The sequence below is a fragment of the Acipenser ruthenus genome, chromosome 55 (assembly GCF_902713425.1).
Source record: "Acipenser ruthenus chromosome 55, fAciRut3.2 maternal haplotype, whole genome shotgun sequence".
In the NCBI taxonomy this organism is placed as follows: domain Eukaryota; kingdom Metazoa; phylum Chordata; class Actinopteri; order Acipenseriformes; family Acipenseridae; genus Acipenser; species Acipenser ruthenus.
This window is the reverse complement of record NC_081243.1, coordinates 2,417,633-2,430,143: the sequence shown is the minus strand read 5'-3', so window position 1 is coordinate 2,430,143 and position 12,511 is coordinate 2,417,633. Positions and strand designations below refer to the sequence as shown.

Here is a 12,511-nt window from a genome sequence, read left to right as displayed (position 1 = left end):
GAAACACGTCCCACTTGTACCCAGACTGGGATTCTGTAAGGTGTCAATGACCCTATTAGAAAGCCCAAGACGGCTCAAATTGTGCCGTTCAGGGTTAGACCCAGAGCTGCAGGCTTGCTTGGTCAGGATGCCACAATGTCCCCTGAGCCAGACTGAGCAGGTTGCAACGTTTCGGCAAGCTCCACAGCAGGCCTTTCAGGAGCTGTATCAGGGGCAAAAACCATATTCTCCTGGGCCAATAAGGGGGTACCAATAGTACCCTGGCTCTGTCCTGCCTGATATTTTCCAGGCACAGTTGGAGCATAGGGAGTGGTGGAAAAGCATAGAGAAGCTGCCTCGGCCAGTGGTGTGCCAAGGCATCTATTGTCAGCGGGTCCCCGACTGCCGTTATTGAGAACCAAAGGGGACAAGGGGTTGATTCTTGGGAGGCAAACTGGTCCACCTGTGCTCTCCCTAACCATTGCCAAATGAGGCTCACCACTTCTGAGTGAAGCCTCCATTCTGAGGCACTGGGGACTCCCCTTGAAAGGAGATCCGCTGCCCAATTTGTCACCCCGGCCAGATGTACTACCCGCAGTGATAGGAGGTGATGGTGCGCCCAAAGCAAGAGCCTGCAGGCTACCCGATGGAGACTGGGGGACCTGAGGCCGTCCTGGTGGTTTACGTAAGCTACCACAGTAGTGTTGTCCGTCCGGACAAGCACATGTCTCCCTTGAATCTCCTGTAAACAATTCTACAAGGCTAGAAACACTGCCTGCAGTTCCAAAAATATTTATACGGAGACCCTGCCACAGGGGTCTCCATACTCCTTGTGCTCCCCTGCCATTCCACACGGTGCCCCAGCTGAGGCTGGACACATCTGTGGTGATAACCTCCCTTCTGTTAACGTCTAAGCGTAGGTGAGCAGGCTGTGTCCACCAGGATAGCGCCTGCAGATAGTGCCGAGACACTTTCAGCAGACAGCAGTGGTTCAATGCGGGCGCATGCGCAGAAGACCCAAAGGAGGGGTCTGGGAAGCTGCTGCCATCAAGCCCAGGAGCTGCTGAAACATCACTACTGTAAGCTTTCTGTTGAGCTGAAAAAGCTTCAGACAAGCAGCTATTCTCTGCATTCTGCCTTTCCGACAGAGTGGACAACATGGTCCTGGAATCCAGATGCACTAGGAGGCTGTCTGTGAAAGTGTGAGCTGGCTCTTTGCACGGTTCACCGACAGACCTAGCTGAAGCAGGTGGTCTGTGACGAGTTTCGTGCGAGCCCCTGCCTGTGCTGGAGATTGAGCATAAATGAGCCAATCGTCCAGGTAATCGAGCACTCTGATGCCCCCTGAATCTCAATGGGGCCAGAAAAGCCTCAATGCACTTTGAAAAGGCACAGGGGCCTAAAGAGAAGCCGAATGGCAAAACCCAAAAACTCTGTACACTTTCCCTTGGAAAGCGAACCTGAAGTACCTCCTGTGCCCCGATTTTAAATCGGGAAGTGAAAATAAGCGTCCTTTAAGTCCACCGTAGTAAACGAGTTGCCTGGCCTTATTGACTGAAATAGCTACTGCATAGTTAACATTTGAACCTCCGTCGACTCAAATATTGACCTGTCTGAGGTCAAGGATTGGTCTGAGGCCACCATCCCGTTTGGGCACCAGGAAAAAAGTACCTGGAGTAAAACTCTTCTTCCACGTGAAGAGGATGAACTATGCAAATAGCTCGCTTCTGCAGCAGGGCGGTCACCTCCTGAGACAACACCAACTAACGTTGTAGTCACACCAAAATGGAGGAGGACTGTGTCTGAATTGTAGAGAATAGACAATAGTCTGTACAGTATTGAGCACCCAGGTGTCCAAGGTGCATTGATGCCAGTACTCCAGGTGACTCCCTGAAAAGGTGCCCTGGGCCTGTGGCAACAAATTACTAGGGTTGCTGTTTTGCTTGAGGCTTAGCCTGAGGCTTTTTCCTTTGCGTTTGACGGTGGAACTTATTGAAGTTTCCTCTTTGCACAGCCTCATGTCGGTTGTGAAAACCTCCTCTAGCTTTAGCCGGAGCCAGCTCAGCCGGAAACTGTTCTACTCACTGGGGGAGGTCTCTTGGGAAGCAGACGCACCAGTTCCTTTGTAGACTCCCGCGCCCGATGAGAGCGCTGCATAACATCTACCGCAGGATCAAAAGTGTGTCCTGGAGTAATGGGAGCATCCAGCAATAGTGCCTTCTCCCCAGGTCCCCTTTTCAGGGAGTCAGCCAGAGCCGACGTCTTGCAGCTATTAATGCAGCACGGTTCCTGCCCACTGCCTGCCCGTTGAATTGTAATATACAGAGCATGTTCTTATTCTCCAGCCGCAGTTCCTCGAGCTGCTGTGCTGTGGGTCTGTGAAAGAGACTTTAAAAAACAGCTCTGGTAAGCCACCAAGATGCTGTTGTAATTGCCCAGCCGCACAGCAAACGCACCAGCTGAGTAAGCCTTCTAGAATAAACTCCGAAACCCTGCATTGTTTATTCGAGCAGGAGGCGTCCTTGTTCAAAAGCACTAGCTTTGGGGCTTGCACTAGTGATGCAACAGCGGCATCTACTGGTGGAAAAATCAACCAAACCACGCTTTTCTGCCTCTGTAATCTGTACAGTGTCCCAAAGGAATGTGAAGCAGCAGGTGCTGTAGCCGGGTGACCCAAGGATGAATGCAACTCAAAAAGGAAATCCAGATGTACCGGAGGTGACACCCGAGAATCTATTTTATATAGCACCTTTCATAGTGGACCACCATCACAAAGCGCTTTAAGGAGCAGGATCATCCTCAATGAGTGTTTCCGCTTGTCATCTACAGGCCATAGGACATTTAAAACATCTGTGGCTCTTAAATCAGCGGCAAAAGCTCTGCTGACAATGACACATGCGCTACTGGTGTTGCGCTATCCGAGTCACACTCCTCAGAGGGGAACTCTTGATCGACCACCTCCTCAGAAGCAGCAATGCTGCCATTCTGCGTGTACTACTCCCTGTTGCTTTAACAGCAGAGGGAGCAGGTGTAGAACGGTGGTAGTTCAGTGATCTACAGTTACTGAGGAAGCAATATGCAGGGATGCCCACCTGAATAGCTTCTGGCTTAACACAACACAGCCCTAAGACTGGAGGAAGTCTGCTGTCAAGCTGTGACAGCCTTCGCTGTGGCACTCCAAGTAGAAACCTGAGCGGCAACGAAACACTGCGGGAAGGACTGCGAGCAGTCAGACCCGAAGCAGAGCTGAGCCCAGTAACTGCTAGTGAATCGGAAGGGTAATCCCGTTCGAAGTACCTACAACGCTTTTGGCTAACCAACAGCTCGAAAACTGAGGAAAGCCTACTGCTAAAGCCCTAACCGTCTTCACGCTAATTCTGCAAGCAACCGAAGCTAGCAGCTTAAGAGAGAGCACCAGTAGCCGAAGGCGTCCGATGCCAGGGAAGGGGCAGCAGAGTGCCGGCTTCACGCTGGGCACAAGGCCACTGAGGGACTAACGAAACAACCATGGCTGAGTGCACAAAAATGTGAAGTAAATTTCACTAAAACCACGTGAAAACAAAATCACAATAAGTGTTAAAACACAAGCGAAAAGTCAGATATTCTGTTCGTAGATCTCTCTCTCTCCAGAAGACGAAAGGAAAAATGATGACGATACTGGTGTCATTGGTCGTTCATGCCCTTGGGGGGCAGGCACGACTAGGTCACAAGCACTATGTGCAGCTTTGATATATCTATTCAGGTTAGAGACTATTAAAGGATAAATACCCATGAGGTAATGGTTACATTTCGTACTTGATAGGGAACCAAAGCCCTAACTCCTTCCAGTACTAACTAAACTTTTGCAGGTCTAAGCTATACCAGACAGCTAAGCTGTTTCCTGTAAAAAAAACATTTATTGTTTAGAAGTGGATCAAAAACACTGTACCTTTCCTCTTTGGTTCCAGCTCCCTGGTAGTCTCTCCTAATGGAGCCTTGAGCTCTCCTTTTATAGGATATGGCTGCTCCCAATTACCACTAATTATTAAAATTAAGGAGCAGCCACATTCACATGTTTTTGGCAGAGACAGCAATTAATTCCATCCCTGCTAACCATCACCGAAACACACCGCAATATTAGGCTGTACAGAACGTAACAGTAAATGGAAAAGGCTGAAGAACTATTGAATATGAAATAAAATTGGCCTACACACACTTAATACTATGTAAAGTCTAACACATATAGTAGGCCTGCATATCTTTGACTAAACGTTTAGATAAAAAATACCCTTCAATGTTTGAGCTCCAATCAACATTCATCTCTACTAGTGCTCTGTGAAGGACACTAGTATGCGTCAGCGCACTCCCTGGTAGAGATGAATGGCTCTCGTTACCTGGAACTCTGTGAAGGAGACTCTCCAGTTGGTGGCGTTGTCGCTGCTGCTGAACGGCACCAGCAGGGGGTTTCGGAAGCTGGTGACAGACTGGCAGTGGAAGGAGTAGTTTTGTGGTGCGTAGATCTGCCTGCTGCCGTTAAATCTGGCCTTCAGACCGTTGTATTCAATCTCAACGTTGTCGAGAGTGAACCAGTGCTGGGCAGAGACTGGGTAGAGACGACTGTTCATCACAAATCTGGACAGAGGGTATAATGAATGTCAAAACAGAGCAAAAAATGTATATATCTGTCTGTCACTATCTTCTTTTCTTTTGGAATACTGTTTGAATGTACCTGGAGTTTATAGATAAGTTTTAAGTTCCAAATATATGTAACATATCAAATGAAAGGCCACAGAATTAACGTTCATATTATGCAAGTTGCATCAGGCATACTATATGTGGTAGGGATGAGAATATATGAAAAAATAAAACTTTTCCAAAATAATCATGTTTGGTCATTGCTATATATACTGTAATCCTAGATGTCTTTAAAAATAAATAAATAAATAAATAAATAAATAAATAAATAAAACGCGGCACCATTGAACCTCCATAGGAAATTAAAATGGTTTGGGGGGGGGGGGGGGGGGGGGGGGGGGAGCTGAGTTTCTAAGCTTTCCAACGATACCGCCCCTTTCTGCCTAGCTGCTACGGAGCAATAGGCTCAAAATGAAGCCCAAGCTGTGAACTCTGTCACATGGCGAGATGGGGCAATCGTAGTAGGAGTACTAGATAGACCTGGATAGACTTAATATCATCTTTTTTTTTTTCAAAACTGTTTACTTACTGCAGTGTACTGAGTTTCTATAATGCTTAAAGATAGCTGGCCGAGAGTCACGTACGAGAGAATAAAGTCTTGCGGCACTTAAAATATCCAGCACTACTTTTATTTATTTCTTTATTTTAACCAGAACTACTCGGAATGCTGCTCATAGTGCTTTCATCACTGACACCCACTTCCTTATAGATTGGTGTAGCGTTTCAGGCATTCGAAATTGGGTGAAAAACACAGTAGCTTGGTGTCTTAAAATATCTCTGCAGGATTTTCCCACACTGAAAGTTGAAGATATGCGCGCAACTTGGAAAATGCGCAATTCCCGCAATCCCGTTCTGAAATTCAAGCCCTGCTGAACGCAGTAGGGATTCAAGGAAATGCATGCACATGGATTAGGGAGTGGTTAACATGTAGAAAACAAACAGTACCGATAAGAGGAGAAACCTTAAAATGGAGCAAGGTAACCAGTGGTGTACCACAGGGATCAGTATTAGGTCCTCTGCTATTCCTAATCTACATTAATGACTTAGATTCTGGTATAGTAAACAAACTTGTTAAATTTACAGACTGCACAAAAATAGGAGTGGCAAACACTGTTGCAGCAGCAAAGGTCATTCAAAATGATCTAGACAGCATTCAGAACTGGGCAGACACATGGCAAATGACATTTAATAAAGTGTAAGGTACTGCACGCAGGCAATAAAAATGTGCATTATAAATATCATATGGGACATACTGAAATTGAAGAAGTAATCTATGAAAAAGATCTAGGAGTTTATGTTAACTCAGAAATGTCTTCATCTAGGCAAATGTGGGGAAGATATAAAAAAAGGCCAGCAAAATGCTCGGATATATTGTGAAGTGTTGAATTCAAATCAAGGGAAGTAATGTTAAAACTTTACAATGCATTATAAGACTTCATCTAGAATATTGTGTTCAGTTCTGGTGACCTTGTTACAAAAAGGATATTGCTGCTCTAGAAAGAGTGCAAAGAAGAGCAACCAGAATTATCCCGGGTTTAAAAGGCATGTCGTATGCAGACAGGCCAAGAATAGAATCTATTCAGTCTTGAACAAAGAAGACTACGAGGCGATCTGATTCAAACATTCAAAATCCTAAAAGGTATTGGACAATGTTGGCCCAGGGAACTAGATAAAGGGAATTTCAGAACAGAAAATAGGAGACACTTTGTAACAACTTTCTTAGTTAAAACTGACCCAACAACTATCAAACATACAGGAATCAGCAGTTTGTTGGTCTGTATGTTGCATGTGTAATTTTGTTTGTCAGCCGTATTTTCTTTTCATTCCATTTCCATTGGAAAGACGAGTTGACAATAGTTGCTCAGCAATATGCAGCAAGACTAACATTGCTTGTTCACCTATTCTATTCTTGTTCAAACCTGTTTTTTCAAACTTTTTCTGGATCAAGTAAAGATTCAGCCACGTGGCCTTACCGGCAGGATATGGACAGAAGGAATCAGCGCTGGGGATGGCATTGCAGATAACCGGGTGAGATCCAACCTTTTCTATTTAATAGCTCCAGTGAATTACACATGTTTGAATGGCCATTCAGTGTTTTTTTTTTTGTTAAGTTTGTTTGGAATACTTTTGAACTGAATCAAACACTTTTTTTTTGGACTTGTTTTTGTTTGGTGTCTGAACGGGATTGGGACATTGAACTGATACAGATATCTTTATTGTGGAGATACCCGTTTATTTTTCTAAGCTGCACTGCCCCCTTGCTAGTAAATTCTAGCTTTAATTATTTTTCTATCCTGTGCTATGAGCTATTTGTTTTTTGTGCGTTTAATTCAACAGAAGGCCGTACTTGCTCTAGCGTTCATTTACAATAAACCTTGCGTGGTAACTACGCCCTCTGTACCCTTGAAATTCTCTATTACGCTGTAACTATTTACTTGCTGAGTCCTGTATGTTTGGTGATACATTTAGGGTTAGTTTTAACTAAGAAAGTTGTTACAACTTTTTTACACAGAGAATTGTGGGAGTCTGGAACTAACTCCCCAGTAATGTTGTTGAAGCGGACACCCTGGGATCCTTCAAGAAGCTGCTTGATGAGATTCTGGGATCAATAAGCTAATAACAACCAAACAAGCAAGATGGGCCGAATGGCCTCCTCTCGTTTGTAAACTTTCTTATGTTCTTAAATCTAATTTTTTTTTTTTTTTTTTTTTTTTTTTTTTAAACCATTTGATTTTTTACAATGGAAAAGTGATCTATATTTTATTTTTTTTAACAATTAGTGTGTGAATCACTCAGAAAACATGGATGTGTGTTTGTTTGAATTCAAATTTCATCAACATAATAGGCTCTGTATTTCTTTTTTGTTGTTTTATGAATGAGTATGAAATCGCCTTGGTGCCCTTGGGTTGGATTTGTTTTCCCTTTGCCCCTAGAACTACCTTGGTGCCCCTGAATTTTCAGGCCCAACGAAGGCAATACTGCCTTGCCCTTTATGACCTTTTCATGCCCTGAAAATGCATGTATATATCCAACTGCTTCCAATTCATCTTCTGCTATGGGCTATAATTCTGTGAGGGAGTGTGGTTGTTGAGGCATTTAGTTTTGCCCCTCTTGGTTTGTAAATAGTTTTTAGGTCCTGTTTAAAACCATGATCAATTATTAGAGATTTCAATAAGCATGTCACATTCATCCCCTGCGACTGCAGTCAACTCTTAATTTGAAACATCAGTTGCAGTAAAAATGTGATCACTATAACCTACATCCACGGTGTATGCACATGTAAAAATGTGATCACTATAACCTACATCCACGGTGTATGCACATGTAAAAATGTGATCACTATAACCTACATCCACGGTGTATGCACATGTAAAAATGTGATCACTATAACCTACATCTACGGTGTAAAAATGTAGGTGTGACACACAGACAGCCCCCTCCCCTACACACTATGTATAAGATTACTTACATGACTTTGAAGTCCTTGTAACCCTCCACATCTCCATAATTAAGGACAAGCCTGGGAAAAGCAGAAAAATAAATAAATATTGTGGGGGAAAAAAAAGCTCTCCAAAAGAAACAGTTTACATCCAGGAACTCGAATGTGGATGGTGTCCGCTTGAGCTCACCAGGCGCCTGGCCAGAAGGGTACACTGTAACACAATGAGGAAAAACAGTCCCTAACCCACAGGCTCGTGAGAGCCAATGCAACAATCCCTCTGGAATCCCCACCAAAGACCCACAACTGTGCACAACCAGAACTTGCGCTCCACTCACTATAGGACTCCCCCTGCACACCACACGACCGGGCCTTTACCAGGGGAGACCTCGGGAACCCTGCGCTCCCGACTGTATGACTCCGCTTAATAATGTTTAGCAAGTTACACGGCTCTCACGACATATGCAAAAATGCAAGTGTGACATGCAGACGTATGTATGTACGGACAGATAGACACCCCCTGATATCTCCAGGATCTGACAACTCATGTTAAACCATGTTAAAATTTTAAGTAGCGGGGTTCCAAAAAATATACCGTTATACGTTCCTGTGACAGATCGAATGACACTTGGTGTTAGATCTCCCTCCCGACCTGTGAGGGCAATAGGTAAAGGGAACAGAGTACCCTGGACTAAAAGACATGACAATTTATTCCCATGGGGAGATGGAAGTCGGCCGGCTAGAAAAGGGACAGAGCTACGGTACCCAAACTCAATGACCCGGACGGGAAACTGCATGGCATCCGCGGATTGGAGAAGCCAAGGGGGTCATGAGGGAGGGTATAAAATAGGGGCGTAGCAAAGTAATCTGTTCCTTGGTAAATGGTTAGATGCAAACTACAGGGAGTCCGTGTTAGTGTTGAAAACAGTGAGTTTTTGTCTTGTGTGTATTAGTGTTTGTTATACCTGTCTGTTTGTCTCAAACTAGACTACCCATAACACGATCCGGAGCTGTAGCGAAAGCCAGCATCAACCTAGACACCACTTTCACCCCTGCATTCACGGAGAACTGTATTACACCACTAGCACCTATTTCCCGTCACTAAAAACTGTGTTTGTGTTTTGTGTTGGTGTATGAAACTGGACTTTTGGTTACGGGTCAAACCCGGGGATTACAATTACCGAGTGATACACGCTGCAGTATCACTCCATTATTATTTACAGGTGTTTGCCATAAGGCTCTGGACATTGTTAAATCAAAAAACACCTTTGCACCTGGAAATCATTGTCTGTCTGTTTTGTATCTGCTCTGCAATGCACTCACCTGTATTCACTCAGCATTTTGCCACAGTCCCCCATATGTTGCCACACCGTTTAAAAAAAACATACGTGTCATTTCTTTTCATTAACATCCTGACAACTTAAGTCTGTTTCAAAGAGCTTTTTAAAATGTCTGCTCTAGTCCAATGGGGTTGGAGATCTGTCCTCTAAAATCACTGCAGGAAGAGAGATTAAAATAAAAAATAAAACACACACACACACACACACACACACACACACACACAAGTAAGTGCTCTGGCTTTTCTGTTCCGTACCATATCATAGATCGTTATTGCTGTGTTACCAGTTTGACAATGTGGGCAATAATTCTTACATAATTAGTGCACTACAGCGGACATATTTAAACGCGCTTTGAAACAGCCGACATTAATCAAACGTAAAGTTAAATAACTTGCGCATCTAAAATCCTAGCTCTTTGCCCTTATTCATGTATTTATGGTAATCATCTGCTGCACAAGGCTGTGCTGAATGGCCTGGAGCCTGTGGGGATCCCTAGCAACCATGGAAACCGGATCCCTCTGGGCAGCAAGCTTTTAATAGAAAAATGGCATCACAAAAAGTACAGGGACCTTCCAAACCTTCGGGGAAAATTTTTTTTTACAGCTTAAGATGTCCTTCAAAAAATAGATGATGATGACAGTTCAGGATCAGATCTGGTATATATATTTTACACACACACACACAGATATATAAACAAAATTGTTCTGTCTAATTCTCAGTTATATTTATGATGTTTGAGGTAAATAGTTGCGTGTATGCGCAGCATGAAATTGTTTTGTTACTAAATCTACGGTGCGTAAATTACTATTATGTATTTATTTTTGTATGAATCGAAGACTGTTCTTGTAATTATATTTATGTAGTTTGAAATAAAAAGTTGCCTGTATACGTAGTATGGAATTGTTTCGTTTGTAAATGGCGTGCGTAAAAATTATTATAGTTTGATCCTCTTATTTGTTTCTACATTTGTACAGTATATGATTTTTGAGTAGAACACGGTTTTGACTACATATTCCACTATTTACTTCTAGCCAAACATATTTTTTTTACCAGGACAGTTTGTTGACAGACGTGATTCTCTGTTCTTTGAGAAGGTGCCTTTCTGTCTGTGTGTGTGCACTGCTGAGAAAAGGGCGCAGCTGTCTGTCAAATAGCAGCCTGTTCAAGAGGCACTGATAACTTTTTGTAAATAGGCTGTTATTCTAAAAAGATTTAGTAATGATAAACTCAATCTCAATTTTTTCTTCATTACAGTGAAGTGGAAGAATACATTCCACAAGAAAAACAGAATCTCAGTCAACAGCCACACAGAGAACACTCCCCCTCCTCCAGCTAAAAGAAGAGCATCCATCCCCATACCCACCACACAAGATAACAAACACCCCTCCTCCAGCTACAAGGAGGAGAGCATCCACACCTACTACCTCTGAGGAGGCAGCAGCTGTTACTACAGAGAAGTGGAATATAGAAGCAGATGTGAACACAGCACCAAAGCAGCCACATTTTGCCCCTCCAAGGACCCCAGGTATTCAATTGAATGCTACAAGCACATATTCAAGAATGAAACTGTTTTCTTACTGGCACAAATAACTTATGCAGACTAAGTGGCACAGAGAGACTTGATTCTTTTGTTACTTTTTTTTACTCTTGTAAATATGTTTATATAACTTGTTCATTTATTTAATTTTTTTTTTTTCCAAAGTTCAAAACAAGTTGCACTTACAATATCCATTGCTGGAATGGAGCTGGCTAATGTAAAACACATTTTCAAAAATAAATAATTTAGGGTGTTGTATAAAAAAAAAAAAAACGTATTTAGTTTTTTTTGTGTTTTTTTAATATCTGTGCCAACTATGGTGCTTGCTAGCCTGGGTAACATTTTTATTTTGAAAGCTTAGTTTGTGCACTTTCATTTCATGTATGGCATTAACTTGTAACATTTATACTTATAGTTATGAGCACAAATCGAACAGGCAAAAACAGGTGGAAATGGCCTGGGTCTAAGTGTAAAAACTTGTCAGGATGTTAATAAAAAGAAAAATTACAGGTACGTTATTTAAACAGTGTAGCAACACGTGGAGACGCTATATTTTTCAGAACCCTGCTACTTACTCTTTAATACCAACCTTCATGGCAACTGGATAAGAGATTCTTCAGTACGTAGGTACGACCGCCTACATTAAATAAATCGAAGAGGAGAACAGAGGGATGGTAAAGCAGTGTGGTTTAGCAAGCTTGGACTGAGCCGTGCTCTCACCTGGAATGAGTGTGGTTGCACATGGAGTCAGTCAGAGATACATTGGCGCCGGGGCCGAAGGTGCGAGAGGTGAGCTCGAAGCGCACCAGTGCCCCCCCGCTGCGGACGTGGCTCATGGTCAGATTCTCAGCCCACAGCAGGATGCAGGGCCCGACCGAGTTGTTGTACATCACGGGAGGGTGGGGGGCTGCGGCTGGCTTCGGAGGGGCTTGGAGGAGAGAGCGGCCGAGGTTCTCCACAGCCAGAGACACGTCCGGAATTACCTGCAAGACAAGCATCACACCAGCCCTCAGTGTCTGGACAAGCATCACACCAGCCCCCAGTGTCGGGCTGTCCCTTTAACCCTTTGCAGTCCATTATTGAGTGCGTGTCAGGCACGTCAGGTCCAATTAATTTTCACACGCGCAGTTAATTTTAGACGCGCTGTTTAAAAGTATTTTTTTTCCAGTCAAACGGGTTTAAATGGCCCTGCATATCAACAAAGCACTCACTAGGCATCTCCAGCCCCGCCCCACCCTTTCGTTCGCTATAGCTTTCACCAATGTAAGAAATAAACAATAATAATAATAATAATAATAATAATAATAATAATAATAATAATGTCGTACATACCGATCAATCATCTCCTGATCACTCGTTTTATCACCAAACTCCTCAATAATGCGATCCAAGTCATTATTTTATTACTATAACATCTCAAAAAAGCTCTGCAAATGTCCGTGATGTTCTCTGTGTGCTCATGCTGTATCAGCCAGCTTGTTTACTTATGACCGCCCCGTTATCTGATACCAGGGGCAAGTATGACTGAGATACGCCTTTTTT

General features: G+C 43.3%; 1 protein-coding gene across 1 annotated transcript in view; it reads right to left on the bottom strand.

Moving 5' to 3' along the window:
• The window catches only part of LOC117401680 (V-type proton ATPase subunit S1-like), a 28,973-nt gene that overhangs the window by 4,179 nt on the left and 12,283 nt on the right, over positions 1-12,511 (bottom strand). The window contains exons 7-9 of the mRNA XM_034002473.3: positions 11,690-11,952; positions 8,123-8,173; positions 4,353-4,590 (exon numbers count right to left, since the gene is read on the bottom strand). Of these exons, the coding sequence (XP_033858364.2) occupies positions 4,353-4,590; positions 8,123-8,173; positions 11,690-11,952 (552 nt within the window). The remainder of the gene's footprint in view (positions 1-4,352; positions 4,591-8,122; positions 8,174-11,689; positions 11,953-12,511) is intronic.